The sequence below is a fragment of the Amblyraja radiata genome, chromosome 38, assembly GCF_010909765.2.
Source record: "Amblyraja radiata isolate CabotCenter1 chromosome 38, sAmbRad1.1.pri, whole genome shotgun sequence".
NCBI lineage: Eukaryota > Metazoa > Chordata > Chondrichthyes > Rajiformes > Rajidae > Amblyraja > Amblyraja radiata.
The window spans coordinates 11,392,308-11,411,005 of NC_045993.1; the positions used below are offsets into that span (position 1 = coordinate 11,392,308).

General features: G+C 49.0%; 1 protein-coding gene across 1 annotated transcript; it reads left to right on the forward strand.

Moving 5' to 3' along the window:
• The first annotated feature begins 1,457 nt into the window (after positions 1-1,457).
• Positions 1,458-18,680, forward strand: bcl2l12 (BCL2 like 12). The gene is made up of 6 exons (XM_033013101.1): positions 1,458-1,701; positions 3,122-3,669; positions 10,203-10,325; positions 12,048-12,136; positions 13,591-13,845; positions 17,790-18,680. Exons 1-6 carry the CDS (start codon positions 1,538-1,540, stop codon positions 17,835-17,837), a joined length of 1,227 nt encoding a protein of 408 aa, XP_032868992.1. The 5' UTR covers positions 1,458-1,537; the 3' UTR covers positions 17,838-18,680.
• The last annotated feature ends 18 nt before the right edge of the window (positions 18,681-18,698 follow it).

Below are 18,698 nucleotides of genomic sequence, written 5' to 3' on the forward strand. Positions count from 1 at the left end.
AGCTATGTGGAGCAGACCACATTGTTTGCATGCCCGACACAAGGCTCCTGAAACAGACAAACAGCTGCAGGATAGACACAAAGAGCTGGAGTGACTCAGCGGGCCCAGACAGCATCTCTGGAGAGAAGGAATAGGTGGCGTTTCGGGTCGAGATCTGTCTTCAGACTGAGAGTCGAGGGAAAGGGAAATGAGAGAGATATAGGCGGTGACGTGGAGAGATTTTGAACATATGATTGAAAGATATGTATGCAAAAAAGTAATGATGATAAAGGAAACAGGCCATTGGTAGCTGTGGCCTAGGTGGAAACCAGTATCGATCTTCTTGTGTATAGCGTGCACAGCCTATAGTTGTAAGACAACTTCTTCTGCTTGACCTTCTGTTTGTGCACGCCAGGTTGATTACATTCGTCGAAACAGGGTGGACCACGTGAAGGTTGCAATCTATCCACCCCACTAGTATAGATAATGAGGCTCAACGAGACAACAGCTGGAGAAACTCTACAGGCTCGGCAGCATCTGTGGAGAGAAATAGACTTCCCCCTCCACGGATGCCGACTGGCCCGCTGAGTTCCAACTGCCGTTTGTTTTGTGCTCGGGTTTCCAGTATCTGCAGCCTCTTGTGTCGTCTGAAATAGACCAACCAACTGATTGAAAACCACAGCATGGAAACAGGCCTAGGTGGAGTGGACGTGGAGAGGATGCATCCCGTGGTGGGAGAGTCTAGGACAAGAGGGCACAGTCTCAGAATAAAAGGACGTAGCTTTTAGAATGAAGTTGACGAGGAATTTCTTTAGCCAGAGGGTGGTGAATCTGTGAAATTCATTGGCACAAGTGGCCAAGTCAGTAGGTATTTTTAAAGTGGGGATTAAAAAATCTTGAAAACCGCGCATGCGCAGATTGTTCTCTCCCCGGTGAGCTGCCAGTCGGCTTTTAAAAGAAACTTGCGCTGCCCACGCGCAGAGTAGGCTGCTGTGCAGCACATGCATGCAGTCCGTGGTGTAAAGACAGAATTTCAGCTGCCTTTATGGACCGTCGCCACTGATGGCTTGAAGCATCGTCGACGGCACGCGAGTCGCACATTCTTCCGCGTGTTAAATGTACTGCCGATGAAAGGCACGGGAGAATTATGCCTACCTAAGAGATCGATCTCTTAGTGAAGCATAATTCTCCCGTGCCTTTACTATTTATATTTAATAGTTACCATTTTATAATTTTAGTCAGGCCTACCCTGACGGCACGTACCTGGCATCAATATCAGTTACACCACAGAAGATTTCTGTTCACTCAGTTTCCAAGTCCCCAGGAAACACATCCTCTCCCACTATTGTTAAGTGCCTTTACCCTGGACATAACAGGAAGCACTATCAGAAAAGCTACTATGCAGGCCTCACAGCTTCCTGATCCTCGTGGTTCCTCTAATGTGGTACAGAATTATAAAACCTCCGTTTATTCAGAACCCAAAAAAGTCAAGCTAATCTTTTACTTAGTAAAATATTTTACGCTTCAATTATTACTTCACCAGGATATTCTCAACAGGATGGCAGAGAGTAAGCGGAGCCCAGAGGAGAGGCGCAGCCGCAAGATGCTGAAGAGCGAGACCCAGTTGGTCATGGAGGCCTTCCTGAGGAGGGTGCAGAATGAGGGCGCCTCTGTCGGCCACATTGGCCGTTGCTACCACGACTCAAGGAAGTTCAAAGCCAAGTAAGCTTCTTGCTCTCTCTTCGTGGTTTTAGATTTTAGGTTTATTTGTTTTGGAGATACAGGGTGGAAACAGGCCCTTCTGCCAATATCTCCGTCCCCTCTCGCCCCCTCCCCCTCCCCCCCACAATCTGAAGAAGGGTTATGACACAAAATGTCACACATCCATGTTCTCCAGAGATGCTGCCTGATCCCCTTAGTCTGAAGGAGGGTCTTGACCCGAAAGGTCACCCATTCCTTCGGTCCACAGATGCTGCCTCACCCGCTGAGTTTCTCCAGCATTTTTGTCTACCTTCGATTTTTCCAGCATCTGCAGTTCTTTTTTAAACCCTGAGATACTCCAACACTTTGCCTTATTTTGTAAACCAGCATCTGTAGCCACCTAACAGGGTGATACAGTGTGGAAACAGGCCCTTCGGCCCAACTTGCCCACACCGGCCTACATGTCTCATCTACACTGGTCCCACTTGCCTGCGTTTGGCCTATATCCCTCTAAACCTGTCCTCTCCATGTACCTGTCTAATTGCATCTTAAACATTGCAAAAGTCCCTGCTTCAACTACCTCCTCTGGCAGCTTGTTCCATACACCCACCACCTTTTGTGTGAACAAATGATGCCTCAAATTCCTATAAAATCTTCCCCCTTTCACCTTAAACCATGGGCAAGAGACTGTGCATACACCCGACGTATTCCTCTCATGATTTTATACTCTATAAGATCACCTCCCATCCTCTTGCACTGGGGAATAGAGTCCCGGCCTGCTCGACCTCTCCCTATAGCTCTGGCCCTCGAGTCCTGGCAACATCCTTGTAAATCCTCTCTGCACCCTTTCCAATTTAACACCATCTTTCCTATACCATGGTGCCCAGAACTGAACACAATACTAAATACGGCCTCACCATCATCTTGTATAACTGCGACATGACCTCCCGACTTTATATTCATGACCCCCCACCCCCCCAACTTCGACTCTCATGAGTTAGATAGAGCTCTTCAAGGTACCGGAGTCAAGGGATATGGGGAGAAGGCAAGAACGGGGTACTGATTATGGATGAGCAGCCATGATCACAGCGAATGGCAGTGCTGGCTCGATGGGCCGAATGGCCTACTCCTGCACCTATTGTCTATTATCTATGACCTCCCAACCTCTATACCCATGACCTCCCAACTTCTATACTCGTGACCTCCCAACTTCTACACTCGTGACCTCCCAACTTCTAAACCCTTGACCTCCCAACTTCTAAACCCATGACCTCCCAACTTCTAAACCCATGACCTCCCAACTTCTAAACCCATGACCTCCCAACTTCTAAACCCATGACCTTCCAACTTCTAAACCCATGACCTCCCAACTTCTATACTCTTGGCCGCCCAACTTCTATACTCTTTTGTTTCACCAAAGTTTTTCCTTTTGGATCTAAAGGACTCCCGACAGCCAGGATGGCAACATTATTTACCCGATCAGGCAGAAGAAGTCGTCCCACAAAGGGAGCTTGGAGCGAGAAGACGAGGAGAAAGGGAGGAGCGTGAAGCATTTGCAAGAACATGAGGACGCTGGTTGGGGCACGTCAGACGAGGAGATCTGCCAGGCGGAGGAGAAGAAGCACGGCTTCAAGACGGCCATCAAGAAACTGATTAAACGGCAGAAATCGAAGAAGGGGAGCGAAAAGACCAAGGTTTCTCAGGAGTTCCTTGATGGCGATCGGACTGTGGAAAAGAGCAGCAGATCGAACTCCAAGGCCAATTCCTTAAAGAGGCAGAAAAGCATCAGGCCCTCGATCGACTACCTCGTGGAGCGGTCGGATCCTCTCCCCAGTGACACGGAGGACATCAGCAAACAGAAGAAGAGTGGACAACAGAAGTTTTTGAATTTTTTTCGGAAGGGGACGAAGAAGAGCGACAAGAAAAGCCAGACGTCTCCACCTAAGTCCCCAAGGCCCACAACACTGGCCCTAAATCTCCCCACTCCAGGTCAGTCACGGGTTCCTTCCATTTTATTTGCTGTCAGTGACGGGTCATCCAAAATGGTGGCCTGGAGGCATATCGGCCAGAATGGGGAAAGGTGGGGAGTTTGTGTCCCTAGAGAGTGTTACAGTGCCTAGAACTCTGCATCTTCCCCTTTGCTCTATCTAATGTGCTTAGAGTGTGAAAATATTCTATCTATGGGCCAGAGTGAGTCCCACCGCAAATTGAGGAGCAGCACATCATATTTTGCTTGGGCAGTTTACACCCCAGCGGTATGAACATTGACTTCTCCAATTTCAGGTAATCCTTGCTTTCTCTCTCCTTCCCCTCCTCTTCCCAGCTCTCCCACAGCCCACTGTCTCCGCCTCTTCCTTTCTTCTTCCCACACCCCCCCCCACCCCACCCCACACCCTCACATCAATCTGAAGAAGAGTCTCGACCCGAAACGTCACCTATTCCTTCGCTCCATTGATTCTGCCTCACCCGCTGAGTTTCTCCAGCATTTTTGTCCACCTATCTATGTGTGATATAAGGTCAGATAGGAGCAGAATTAGGCCTTTCAGCCCCATCAAGTCACCTCTGCCATACAATCATGGCTGATCCATCCCAATGTAGTTTAGTTTAGAGATACAGCGTGGTCCACTGAGTCCACGTCGAACAGCGATCCCCGCACATTAACGCTACCTAACAGGCACTAGGGCCAATTTACACTTACACCAAGCCAATTAGCCTAGTGAGACAACACCTGGAGTATTGTGTGCAGTATTGGTCCCCTAATTTGAGGGAGGACATTCTTGTTATTGAGGGAGTGCAGCGTAGGTTTACAAGGTTAATTCCCGGGATGGCGGGACTGTCATATGCTGAGAGAATGGAGCGGCTGGGCTTGTATACTCTGGAGTTTAGAAGGATGAGAGGATATCTTATTGAAACAAATAAGATTATTAAGATAGACAAAAATGCTGGAGAAACTCAGCGAGTGAGGCAGCATCTATGGAGCGAAGGAAATAGGCAACGTTTTGGGTCGAAACCTTTCGTCAGACTAATGTGAGGAGGGGGGGGGTGGGAAGAAGAAAGGAAGAGGAGGAGTCAGAGGGCTGAGGGAGAGTTGAGAAGGGGAAGAGAAAGTAGGGACTACCTGAAATTAGAGAAGTCAAGTTCAAGTTCAAGTGAGTTTATTGTCATGTGTCCCTGTATAGGACAATGGAATTCTTGCTTTGCTTAAGCACACAGAAAAATAGTAAGGCATTTACTACAGTACAGATAAATGTGTCCATATACCATGATATAAATATATACACACATGAATAAATAAACTGCAAATAAAGTGCAAATAACAGAAAGTGGTTGTTAATAATCAGAGTTTTGTCCGAGCCAGATTTAATAGCCTGATGGCTGAGGGGAAGTAGCTATTCCTGAACCTGGTTGTTGCAGTCTTCAGGCTCCTGTACCTTCTACCTGAAGGTAGCAGGGAGATGAGTGTGTGGCCAGGATGGTGTGGGTCTTTGATGATACTGCCAGCCTTTTTGAGGCAGCGACTGCGATAAATCCCCTCGATGGAAGGAAGGTCAGAGCCGATGATGGACTGGGCAGTGTTTACTACTTTTTGTAGTCTCTTCCTCTCCAGGGCGCTCAAATTGCCGAACCAAGCCACGATGCAACCGGTCAGCATGCTCTCGACTGTGCACCTGTAGAAGTTAGAGAGAGTCTTCCTTGACAATCCGACTCTCCGTAATCTTCTCAGGAAGTAGAGGCGCTGATGTGCTTTTTTGATGATTGCATTAGTGTTCTCGGACCAGGAAAGATCTTCAGAGATGTGCACGCCCAGGAATTTGAAGCTCTTGACCCTTTCAACCATCGACCCGTTGATATAAATGGGGCTGTGGGTCCCCCTCCTACTCCTTCCAAAGTCCACAATCAGTTCCTTGGTTTTGCTGGTGTTGAGGGCCAGGTTATTGCGCTGGCACCATATGGACAGTTGCTCGATCTCTCTTCTATATTCTGACTCATCCCCATCAGTGATACGCCCCACGATGGTGGTGTCATCAGCGAACTTGATGATGGAGTTCGCACTGTGGTTCGCTACGCAGTCATGGGTATAGAGTGAGTACAGCAGGGGGCTGAGCACGCAGCCTTGAAGTGCTCCCGTGCTGATTGTTATCGAGGCTGACACATTTCCACCAATACAAACAGACTGTGGTCTGTGGACGAGGAAGTCGAGGATCCAGTTGCAGAGGGATGCGCAGAGACCCAGTTCTGCGAGTTTGGTAACCAGTTTGGAGGGGATGATTGTGTTAAATGCCGAGCTGTAATCAATGAATAACAGCCTGACATATGAGTTTTTGTTGTCCAAGTGGTCCAGTGCGGAGTGGAGGGCCAGCGAGATCGCATCCACCGTTGATCTGTTGTGGCGGTACGCGAACTGCAGTGGGTCCAGGTTTTTGTCGAGGTAGGAGTTGATTTGCTCCATAATCAACCTCTCAAAGCACTTCATCACCACCGGCGTTCGTGCCACTGGTCGATAGTCATTGAGGCACGTCACCTTACTCTTCTTGGGCACCGGTATAATTGATGCCCTTTTAAAGCAGGTCGGGACCTCCGACCTCAGAAGTGAGAGGTTGAAAATGTCCGTAAAAACTCCCGCCAGTTGGTCCGCACAGGTTTTTAGAACACGACCGGGTATACCATCAGGACCAGGTGCTTTTCGTGGGTTCACCCCTCTGAAGGATTTCCTGACATCGGCCTCTGTGACTGAGACTGAAATGCCATCACAGCGAATGGGGAATCGGGAAGGCACATCAGTATTCTCCCTGTCAAAGCGTGCGTAAAACGCATTGAGCTCGTCAGGGAGTGATGTTACACCAACATTCGAGCTGCCTCCTGGTTTCGCCTTGTAGGAGGTGATTGCATTCAGGCCCTGCCACAGCTGCCGAACATCTGTCTCATCCTCCAGCTTGGAGCAGGTCCCTTTTGGCCTTTTTGATGGCCTTACCAAGGTCGTATCTGGTCTTCATGTAGGCCACTGTATCATTGGAGGTGAATGCCCTGTGTCTGGACTTTAGAAGAGTGCGGATCTCAAAGTTCATCCAAGGTTTCTGATTGGGAAACACTCGGAAGGTTTTTGTAGGGATGCAGTCCTCCACACATTTCTTTATGAAGTCTGTAACGACTGTGGCATATTCGTTCAAGTCCGTTGCCGAGTCCTTGAACATTGCCCAGTCTACAGACTCCAAACAGTCCTGGAGTTGTTCTTCTGCCCCCCCCGACCAGCTCTGTGCTGTCCTCACTTCTGGGGGTGCGCTCTTTAATTGCTGCCTGTAGGCAGGAAGAAGCAGCACCGCGGTATGGTCGGACTTGCCGAAGTGAGGGCGAGGGATAGAACGATAGGCATTCTTGATGGTGGTGTAGCAGTGGTCGAGGGTGTTGGGTCCTCTGGTGCAGCAGGAGACATGTTGGTGGAAGTTGGGGAGTGATTTCTTGAGGTTCGCCTTATTGAAGTCCCCAGCAATGGTGGTAAATGCCTCGGGGTAAGACGTCTGGTGTCTGTTGACCACGGCGTGCAGCTCCTCCAGTGCCAGACGGACGTCTGCCTGGGGTGGGATGTAGATCGCGGTCAGGATAACAGAGGTGGATTCTCTTGGGAGGTAGAAGGGACGGCACTTCACCGTCAGATGTTCGAGGTGTGGAGAGCAGGAGTTGGACAGGACTGCCACGTCTGAACACCACGCAGAGTTGACCATGAGGCAGACGCCCCCTCCTCTCCCTTTCCCAGATGCCAGGGTACGGTCCATGCGGTGGATGGAGAACCCTTCAGGCTGGACCACTGAGTCTGGGGAGCTGGGGGTGAGCCATGTCTCTGTGAAACAGAACACAGAGCATTCCCTCAGCTCCCTTTGATAAAGCAGTCTTGCCCTTAAGTCTTCCACTTTGTTTTCAAGGGACTGTACATTAGCCAGTAGGATAGTAGGGAGAGGGGGCCGAAGTCCCCTGCGCTTCATTCTGACCTGAAGTCCTGCCCGTCGGCCACGTTTCTTGACACAATGGAGGCTTCCCCTTTGTTTCCAGGTGCTGTACTTGCTGTACCTGCTGTTTCTGCGGACCTGCGCTGGAACGAGGATTCCCTCACAGACGGTAGGTATGTTGCAAAGCCTACCTGAAGCGTCTTTGAAAATCTGCCGCTGCGGGTGTGCGCGATTTTGGTGCCGTTTAGAGGGGGCGGGTTTAAAACGCGATTTTCTCTAGGCTGTTCAAATCGAAGATGTTCAGCCTAGTTAATTATTAACGAAAAATCGCTGGAAGACCCCGTCGCAAAAGCTATTATTAGGTTTAAAGGCCTTGAATAATAGTTATAGTAGTTTAAAAATCAATCTCTAAACCCGCGACCGCCAGCAACCGCAGGGTCTCATAAAGCAGACAGCTGAAGGTAGGTTGTATATTTTTACATTAAAAAGGGCTTCTAAAGATCCCTTTATACAAAGTTTAATATTGCGAGTAGCTCATTTTGGGCCCATTATATCGCGCAGTATTTTTCTGGGCATTTGGGGCACAAATCTACCGCAATGTGAACGTTCTAAACCAGCGCGTTCCACAGGGACCCACTAGAAAGCTGATTTAAATGGGCATTTATTTACAGCAATTGAACACTGAATTCCTTCCATTTGGCCTATAAATTAATGTAAATGAGATTTAAAAATCATGTTTTATTGTGAATCATTTGTGAATATTATTTGGACATTTAGGCTATTTAAAAATGTTAATCATTTATTAAGAAATGGATAGATGTTTAGATCTAGTAATTGAAGTCTGAAATTAGCTACAATTAGGTAACTAATTATATGCTTTAATTTCAGGTCATCCAAGTAAGATTATTTTATATTTGTTTCAGAATGCTTCAATCTATGATAACTGAAAATTTCATTCAGTTCTCTTAATTTTTAAGAAAGTTATGGGCTTTTGACTGTTCACGATCACAACTTTTTTGTTATGTCCATAGAAAATCAATAGGGAACAAGATGCTCATTTCCGAGTATGAAAATGGCCATAACTTTTTAAATACTTGAGATATGAAAGTGAATTAGGTGTCAAATTAAACTTATTTTTATGCTTTATCTGATGGGATAAATTACAGACTTGATTTTTAAAATCTCAAAATTTTGTAACATTGCTACAGGCATCGTTTGTTTGGGAAGATCCAGCCCGCCGGCTCTGGGGGTCATCCCGAAGTCTCAAGGTACAGTACCTGTGATCCACAGTCGGGTCAGGAGTTCCACAGCCAGCGTGGGAAAATTTAAAGTCCGGGGTTCCCGCAGCTGCGGGAGATCGCGAAATTGCGAGAGCCTTGAGGTGCTCCAGCAGCTTGTCCGAAACGGCACCGAACACCAATGTTCATATCGCTGGGGTGCAAACTGCCCAAGCGAAATATGAGATGCTGCTCCTCCAATTTACGATGGTCCTCTATGATTATTAAGGGTTTGGACACGCTAGAGGCAGGAAACATGTTCCTGATGTTGGGGGAGTCCAGAACCAGGGGCCACAGTTTAAGAATAAGGGGTAAGCCATTTAGAACGGAGACGAGGAAACACATTTTCTCACAGAGAATTGTGAGTCTGTGGAGTTCTCTGCCTCAGGTGGAGGCCAGTTCTCTGGATGCTTTCAAGAGAGAGCTGGATAGGGCTCTTAAAGATAGCCTACTAAAGATAGCGAATGGCCTACTCCTGCACCTATTGTCTATTGTCTTTTGTCTAAAACCCACGCGGTCACAGGGAGAACGTACAAACTCCGTACCGACAACACCCGTAGTCAGGATCGAACCCGGGTCTCCAGCACCGCAAGCGCTGTAAGGCAGCAATTTCTCACTTGCTATCTAAACAAGCCCATTAATGCAATAATGCACAAGTTAGTATATAATAGCTAATCAGTCTGAAGATGGGTCTCGACCCGAAACGTCACCCATTCCTTCTCTCCAAAGATGCTGCCTGTCCCAGTGAGTCACTCCAGCTTTTTGTGTCTACCTTCGGTTTAAACCAGCATCTGCAGTTCCTTCCTACACATAGAATAGTTAATAATACATTGTTATTAGCAGTAGTGCTAGGTAACCATCATAATGCCAAACAGGTCTACAGTGAAAAACTGTCCATAGAAGCTCATAGGCACAAAATGCTGGAGTAACTCAGCGGGAGAGCAAATGAGAGCTAGATAGAGCTCTTAAAAATAGCGGAGTCAGGGGATACGGGGAGAAGGCAGGAACGGGGTACTGATTGGGGATGATCAGCCATGATCACATTGAATGGCAGTGCTGGCTCGAAAGGCCAAATGGCCTACTCCTGCACCTATTGTCTATTGGGACAGGCAGCAACGCTGGATAGAAGGAATGGGTGACGTTTCGGATCGAGACCCTTCTTCAGACTGGAGAATTCCCGCCCATGTCAGTGACAACACTTTGTATATCCTCCAGTGCTGCAGTCGCTCTTCTGACCCCCCTCATACCTTTCCCTCGGTGTTTAACTCCAGCCTTCATCCTGCTTTCTATCTGTTGAATTCAGACTTAGAACCTTTGGAATTCTACTCGGAAGTGGCAAAGAAGTTGGACCAGTTGGCGCAAGAGTACTGCTCCCACACGGGGGGTGATCAACAAACTCCAGTCATCCCGCAAGCACCGAGCCAAGGTAATTATTGATGTGGCACCTGGTGGGAGAAGGTGTGATCGTGTGGGGGGAGTCGGCGTTTGATGTGAGCGGGGATGGCGGGGCGTGTAGAGAAGGTGGGAATGGCTTGTAGTCAGAGGGTGGATGTACCCAGAAAGAAAATGAAGGGCCTGTCCCAATTGGGCGTCATTTACGCGTCACGACGCACGATGCGTGCATCATGCGTGGTGACGTAGGCCAGTGGTTCCCAACCTTTTTTAGCTCATGGCCCCCTTGGGATCTTTTAATTTTTCTGTGGCTCCCCCTGACATTATTAGCAGAAAAAAAGTACTTAAATATTATAATACCTTCCATAAAAATATCAGTGTCTATTAATTGCACATATGTTCTCTTTTATTCTATTCCACAAACATCAAAAATATTTAAACTACATAGATTTAAATTTATTAGAACTGAAATGTAGGAGGCAACAGGGTGGTAGCTCTGTGGCCCCCTTCATTGAACCTGTGGCCCCCTAAATCCCAACATTTTTCTGTGGCCCCCCTGACATTTGCCATGGCCCCAGGTTGGGAATCACTGACGTAGGCAGTGACACACAGCGCACCAGGATTTTGGGATGTACAAAATCTTTGCGCGCCATCTGCGTGACTCGCAAATGACGCCCAAGTGAGACAGGCCCTTTAGTGTCTGGAACAGGGATTGAGATGGTTACGGGGCCCTGATAGCCAAGAGGATATCGGAAGGGTGGTGAATCCATTGATCTCATTGTCACAGACGACTGTGGAGGCCGTCATTGGGAATTGATCCAAACTGCTGGAGCGACTCAGCGGGACAGGCACCAAGGAATGGGCGCCATTTTGGGTCGAGATCCTTCTTAAATTGGGGCCATCTTGGGTTGGCACGGACCAGTGGGGCCAAAGGGCCTGTTTCCGTGCTGTGTGACTCTATGAGTCACTGCTGGGGAAAGGACTGTAATGATGGTTTGACTTTGGGGCATTATGGATTTTAATTCCAAAAGCAAAGTCCAGCCGGCGTTGTAAATGCTCGACATATTGGGATGTGTCTGCGGGGAGTGCGGCGGAGTTGGGTTGGCGGGTCTTTCGAGAGAACTGGGAAACGTTAATAGGTTTAAAAAATAAATTAATAATAATAATAATAATAAGTTGTAGTGAAAGGAGGGAGGAACAAAAGGGGAAGGTAGGGGAGAGAATGATAGATGCGAGGGTGGTTTAATGCTTCTGAGCATCGCTCATGGGAGTTTATAGCCCTCGCCCTTCATTCAGGCAGCATTTCTGGAGAGAAGGAATGGGTCAAGACCCGAAACGTCACCCATTCCTTCTCTCCAGAGGTGCTGCCTGTCCCACTCAGTTACTCCAGCTTTTTTGTGTCTACCTCCGGTTTAAACCTGCATCTGCAGTTCCTTCCTCCACGTAAATAGACTGTGGAATTATTTGCCTCAGAGGGCGATGGAGGCAGGTTCTCTGGATGCTTTCAAGAGAGAGCTAGATGGGGCTCTTAAAGATAGCAGAGTCAGGTGATATGGAGAGAAGGCAGGAACGGGGTACTGATTGGGGATGATCAGCCATGATCATATTGAATGCCGGTGCTGGCTCGAAGGGCCGAATGGCCTACTCCTGCACCTATTGTCTATTGTCTGTTGTAAACGCGGGGGACTGGCTATGATTAAGGGAGATGACAGAAGGGCTCATCTCTTTCTTCCGCTGTTCCGTTGGGTTTCTTTAGGAATCATCGACCCGCAGACTCTCAAGGAGAAGGAGATCGGGAGGATCGTAATGATGCTACAGGAACAAGGAGACGAGATCAACGAAAAGGTGAGAGGCTGACGTGAGGATTAAGGTCAACTATGGAGAATGATTTGAAGGTTGTAAAATGCCTTGGCACCTCATCCATGGCCACGAGGCAGATTCAATGATAGATCAGCCATGATTGAATAATGGAGTAGACGGGCTGAATGGCCTAATTCGGACATGAATACTGGAATGGTTCAGGAACTGAGTAGTTCTCAGCAGGAAATTAGTTAAGTCGGCCTGGCCTGTAGCAAAGAAGGAATTCGGTGGCCTTTGTGAATCTGATGTGCGTGTTGGTTATCCCAGTACAACTGCAGAAGGACCTCTGTGCTCCTATACTCAACTCCTCTTGTTATGAAGGCCAACATGCCATTTGCTTTCTTCAAGTGGCATGTTGCTCTTCATAACAAGAGGAGTTGAGTATAGGAGCAAAGAGGTCCTTCTGCAGTTGTACTGAGCCCTAGTGAGACCACACCTGGAGTATTGTGTGCAGTTTTGGTCTCCAAATTTGAGGAAGGACATTCTTGCTATTGAGGGAGTGCAGCATAGGTTCACCAGGTTAATTCCCGGGATGGCGGGACTGTCATATGCTGAGAGAATGGAGCAGCTGGGCTTGTACACTCTGGAGTTTAGAAGTAATGAGAGAGGATCGTATTGAAACATGATTATTAAGGGTTTGGACACGCTAAGTAAGTAAGTAAGTTTATTGGCCAAGTATTCACATACAAGGAATTTGCCTTGGTACTCCGCCCACAAGTAACAACATGACATACAGTGACAGTTATGAATGACTTAGAAAACACTAAACATTAATAATAATAAAACATTAGGTTGCTGATGTTGGGGGAGTCCAGAACCAGGGGCCACAGTTTAAGAATAAGGGGTAAGCCATTTAGAACGGAGATGATGAAAAACATTTTCTGTGCCTCACAGGGCAGTGAAGGCTGGTTCTCTGGATGATTTCAAGAGAGAGCTAGACAGAGCTCTTAAAGATAGCAGAGTGAAGGGATATGGGGAGAAGGCTAGAACGGGGTACTGATTGTGGATGATCAGCCATGATCATGTTGAATGGCAGTGCTGGCTCGAGGGGCCGAATGGCCTACTCCTGCACCCATTGTTTTTTGTCTATTGTCTATTGAATGGCGGTGCTGGCTTGAGGGGCCGAATGGCCAACTCTTGCACCTATTGTCTATTGTCTATTTAATGGTGGTGCTGGCTCGAGGGGCCGAATGGCCTACTCTTGCACCTATTGTCTATTGAATGGCGGTGCTGGCTCGAGGGGCCGAATGGCCTACTCTTGCACCTATTGTCTATTGAATGGCGGTGTTGGCTTGAGGGGCCGAATGGCCTACTCTTGCACCTATTGTCTATTGTCTATTGAATGGCGGTGCTGGGTTGAGGGGCCGAATGGCCTACTCCTGCACCTATGGTCTATTGCCGAATGTATTGGAAGCCTATTGAAGTTTGCTGTGTTACAGATGAAGGACGATCCTCTGCTGCAGCGCCACATGTCCTATCACAGCTTCAGGCGGCTGATTGAGGTCTTCACGGCCAGCGTGGAAGGGCAGATCATGGACCCCGCCACGAGCCCCGAGCTGACGAAGATCGTGCTGACCATGGAGCTCACCCGGAGAGTGGCCGGCATCAGCAGTCACCCTGTACAGCAGCTGATGGGTTACAGCATGGACTACATGGACATGTTTGTCCCCTGGCTGCAGCAGCAAGGAGGATGGGTGAGTTCTGTCCCATCGCTACGGGGATGTGTACAGTTTGGCCGACTGTCACGTGTACCGAGGTGAAGTGAAAAGCTTTTGTTGCGTGTGAACCAGCCAGCGGAAAGACAACACATGGTTACAATCCAGCCATTTACAGTGTATAGATACATGATAAGGGAATAACGTTTAGTGCAAGGTAAAGCCAGCAAAGTCCAATCAGGGATAGTCCGAGGGTCATCAATGAAGTAGATAGTAGCTCAGGACCAGGCACGGTAATTGCTGTCAAAACATGGCGGGGTGGGGGGTGGGGCACAATTTCTTGTGTGTGCATGTGCACACACACAAGGCTTCAACCGTGGGCCCTGTCCACTATCTTTGCTGTGGACGGTAACATCTCTTGCTGAACTGGTTGGTGACCGACTCAGAACTCCAGCAACAGCAGGTTTGCCCGCCCCGAATCGTGGGGCTTGAATCGGCCCGTTCCACGGGGCTTTCATGGGCCGGCGGGGGCTTCAACGTCGGGAGCCTCGATCGTCTCAACGCATCAATTTGACCGCGGGGCGGTGGAAGATCCCGGCTGGGCCGGGCGGTGAAAAGCCCCGCGAACGGGCCGATTCAAGCTCCGCTCTATGATCTTTGCTCCACAGATGTCTCCCTCCTCCGATCACTGTGCTCTATATTCAGTTCCACCCCCCCTACGTCCGCCTCTGACCGACACCTCCCTCCTTCAATCATCGCGCTGAATCATCATGTTCCACCCCCCCCCACTGCCTGCTGACCGACGTCTCTCGTCCAATCGGCGCCCTCAATCATCAGTCCCACCCCCACTGTCTCGCGGATTTCACTGAGTTTTAAAATTCGGATTACAAAAAATGGGGGGGGGGGGGATTGTCCCCCCCCCCTCTCAAAACGGGGGGGGGGGGGGAAGGGGGGTGAGGGGGCTGTCCCCCCCTGGGATTTCCGCCCCCTGTTCAAGACTGCTCTCTAGTTGTGGTGGGATGGTTCAGTTGCCTGGTAACAGTTGCCTGAGCTACAGGGAGACATGAGGCAGGCTTGTACTTTAGACTTAAGAGATATAATGTGAAAACATGGCCTGTGGCCCACCAAGTCCGCGCTGACCAGCGATCCCCGTACACCCAGCACTATGCTGCACACCAGGGACAATTTACAATTTCCAGAAGCCAATTAACCTACAAACCTGCACGTCTTTGGAGTGTGGGAGTAAACCGGAGCACCCGGAGAAAACCCACACATTCATGGGGAAAACGTGCAAACTCCACACAGACAGCACCCATAGTCAGGATCGAATCCCTAGCGCTGCGAGGCAGCAACTCTACCGCTGCACCACCGTGCCGCTCTTTATTCCTTGTAGCGCAGGGGGATGAGGGGTGTACTTCTAGAGGTGTCTAAAATCATGAGGGGAATAGATAGGGTAGATGAACAAAGTCTTTAATAGGAACGTGAGCGGCTACTTTTGCACAAAAGGTGCAGGAGTAGGCCATTCAGCCCTTCGAGCCAGCACCGCCATTCAATGTGATCATGGCAGATCATCCCCAATCAGTACCCCGTTCCTGCCTTCTCCCCACATCCCTTGACTCCGCTATCTTTAAGAGCCCTATCTAGCTCTCTCTTGAAAGTATCCAGAGAACCGGCCTCCACCGCCCTCTGAGGCAGAGAATTCCACACTCACAACTCTCTGTGAGAAAAAGTGTTTCCTCGTCTCCATTCTAAATGGCTTGCCCCTTATTCTTAAACTGTGGCCCCTAGTTCTGGACCCCCCCCAACATTGGGAACATGTTTCCTGCCTCTAGCGTGTCCAAATCCTTAATAATCTTATATGTTTCAATAAGATATCCTCTCAATCGCCCAATCCCGGGAATTAACCTTGTGAATCTACTCTGCACTTCATCAATAGCAATAGACCGTTCGGCCCTTTGAGCCAGCACCGCCATTCAATGTGATCATGGCTGATCATCCTCAATCGGTACCCCGTTCCTGCCTTCTCCCCACATTCCCTGACTCCGCTATTTTTAAGAGCCCTATCTAGCTCTCCCTTGCATGAATCCAGAGAACCGGCCTCCACCGCCCTCTGAGGCAGAGAATTCCACAGACTCGCCGCTCTCTGTGAGGAAAAAGTGTTTCCTCGTCTCCATTCTAAATGGCTTACTCCTTATTCTTAAACTGTGTGGCCCCTGGTTCTGGAGAATGTCCTTCCTCAAATTAGGGGGCCAAAACTGCACACAATACTCCAGGTGTGGTCTCACTAGGGCCCTGTACAACTGCAGAAGGACCTCTTTGCTCCTATACTCGACTCCTCTTGTTATGAAGGCCAACATGCCATTCGCTTTCTTCACAATTAAAGTGAGACATGCCGCTGTTGGGGTAAAGGTTTAACAGAGTGGAGCGATTGTAATGTGTGATTGCTGATCCACTCTTGTGACTAGCGCACACAGAGTCGCCTGGCTTGAGCGCCATCTTGGATTGAGTTGATAGTGGAAGGACACAGAGAAAATCAAAAGACATTGCGTTGCGTCCATCGCATGACTTTAGTCCCCTCATCTTGAGAGATACAACATGGAAAGAGGTCCTTCTTCCCACTGTGTCTATGCCGACCAACGATCCCCCCCCCCCCCCTGTACACTAGTTCTATCCATCACTCCAGGGATAATTTACAGAAGCATTCAACCTATAAACCCGCACGTCTTTGGAATGCGGGAGGATACCGGAACACCCGGAGAAAGCCCACGAGGTCACGGGGAGAATGTATAAACTCTGAACAGACAGCACCCGTAGTCCGGATGGAAGCCGAGTCTCTGATGACCCTCAGACTATCTTTGATCGGACTTTGCCGGCTTTACCTCGTACTAATCGTTATTCCCTTATCATGTATCTTTACACTGTGAATGACTTGATTGTAATCATGTGTTGTCTTTCTGCTGACTGGTTAGCACGCACCGTACCTCGGTACACGTGACAATATACTAAACTAGACTAAACCGCTGGTCAGGATTGAACCCGGGTGTCGGCCGTTGCGAAGCAGCAACTCTACCACTGCGCCATCGTGCTGGACAGAGTTGGGGAAGGGGGGGGGGGTCGTGTGTGTGTGTCCGTGTGTGTATGGGTGTATGGGTGTGTGTGTGTGTGTGTATTTGTGTGTGTGTGCATGGGGGTGTATGTGTGTGCATGGGGGTGTATGTGTGGGTGGGTGTTTTTTTGTGTGTGTGTGCGCGCGCATGGGTGCGTGTGTGTGCGCATGTGTGGGTGTGGGTGTGTGCATGGGGGTGTGTGTGTGTGCGCATGTGTGTGTGTGGGTGTGTGTGTGCGCATGTGTGGGTGTGTATGTGTGTGGGTGGGTGTGTGTGTGTGCGCATGTGTGGGTGTGTGGGTGTGTATGTGTGTGTGGGTGTGTATGGGGGTGTGTGTGTGTGTGCGCATGGGGGTGTGTGTATGTGTGTGTGTGCGCGCATGTGTGGGTGTGGGTGTGTGCATGGGAGTGTGTGTGTGTGTGTGCGCATGTGTGTGTGTGTGTGCGCATGTGTGTGTGTGGGTGTGTGTGTGTGCGCATGTGTGTGTGTGGGTGTGTATGTGTGGGTGGGTGTGTGTGTGTGCGCATGTGTGGGTGTGTATGTGGGTGTGTGTGTGTGTGCGCATGGGGGTGTGTGGGTGTGTGTGTGTGTGGGTGTGTGTGCGTGCATGTGGGTGGGTGTGTATGTGTGTGTGTGGGTGTGTGTGGGTGTGTATGTGTGTGTGTATGTGTGGGTGTGTGTGTGTGGGTGTGCGCATGGGGGTGTGTGTGTGTGAATGGGTGTGTGTGTCCATGTGTGTTTGTGTGTGTGTGTGTGTGTTCATGTATGTGTGTGTGTGTGTGTGTATCCGTGTGTGGGTGTGGGTGTTTTTTTGTGTGTGTGTGCGTGTGTGGGTGTGTACATGACGTTTAACCATGCCTCTATTTCCCCTAACAGGAGACAGTGCTGCACTCCGACGATGTGTCAGAACACCAAATAGACTGACCTCCGTGAAACCCAGGGAATGAAGATGAAACTCAGGCGATCCTTTAGCAAGGGAAAATTCCCCTCTCGGCTATTTGGACAAAGAACACAAACTACCTTCTTAAAGATATATATAAAATGTCGAAAATGTTCAACGAGGTTTCGGCCACCAAACAAGCGAGCAGGTTAAAGCCACATTAAGGATAGGTGACACCCTAGTCCAATAAGGTAGGGGGATACAACTCCGCGTGTGGTTGTCTACAGAAACTCCTGGCAAAACATGCGTTCGGTCACGCTACGGTGGCGATGGCTAGATTGCCCTCGTAAGCTGTGGCAGTCTATGCTGAAGAAGGGTCTCGACCCGAAACGTCACCCATTCCTTCACTCCGGAGACGCTGCCTGTCCTGCTGAGTTACTCCAGCATTTTGTGGCTGTAATCCAGAAAAACTGGCAGTCGACACTGCTAAAGACAAAGGGTACCTGACTTAAAGGATTTCACTGTAATTTCTGAATGTAAAAACCATGCAGAATGCAAATGTTGCCCTAAAGACTGTTGCATTAATATAGGGAGAATAAATCAGGTTTGCAATATGAAAGATGGAGGAGACAAAGGGAAAAATATACCTGCCGGACCTTATTCAGAAATCAACCTCGTTCTCAGCTATAGGTTAAATGACGGGTGTGTAAATGAAAAGGGATCTGCAGGTTTTAGCTTTCAGTCTGTGATGTGACTAAAGTGTGTGTGAGTGCGCGCGCGTCTGTCTCAGTGTCTACATGTGTGTGTGTGTGTGTGTGTGTCTGTCTGTCTCTGTGTCTGGCTGTCTGTCTGTGGCTGTGTGTGTGCGTCTGTCTCTGTGTCTGGCTGTGTGTGCGTCTGTGTGT

What these genes read in the sequence shown, in the direction of transcription:
- bcl2l12 (XM_033013101.1), top strand. Translation starts at nt 1,538, where the DNA reads ATGGCAGAGAGTAAGCGGAGCCCAGAGGAGAGGCGCAGCCGCAAGATG. An exon ending in TCAAGGAAGTTCAAAGCCAA is followed by an intron (nt 1,702 to 3,121) that starts GTAAGCTTCTTG and finishes TTGGATCTAAAG; the next exon opens with GACTCCCGACAGCCAGGATG. An exon ending in CCCGCAAGCACCGAGCCAAG is followed by an intron (nt 10,326 to 12,047) that starts GTAATTATTGAT and finishes GGGTTTCTTTAG; the next exon opens with GAATCATCGACCCGCAGACT.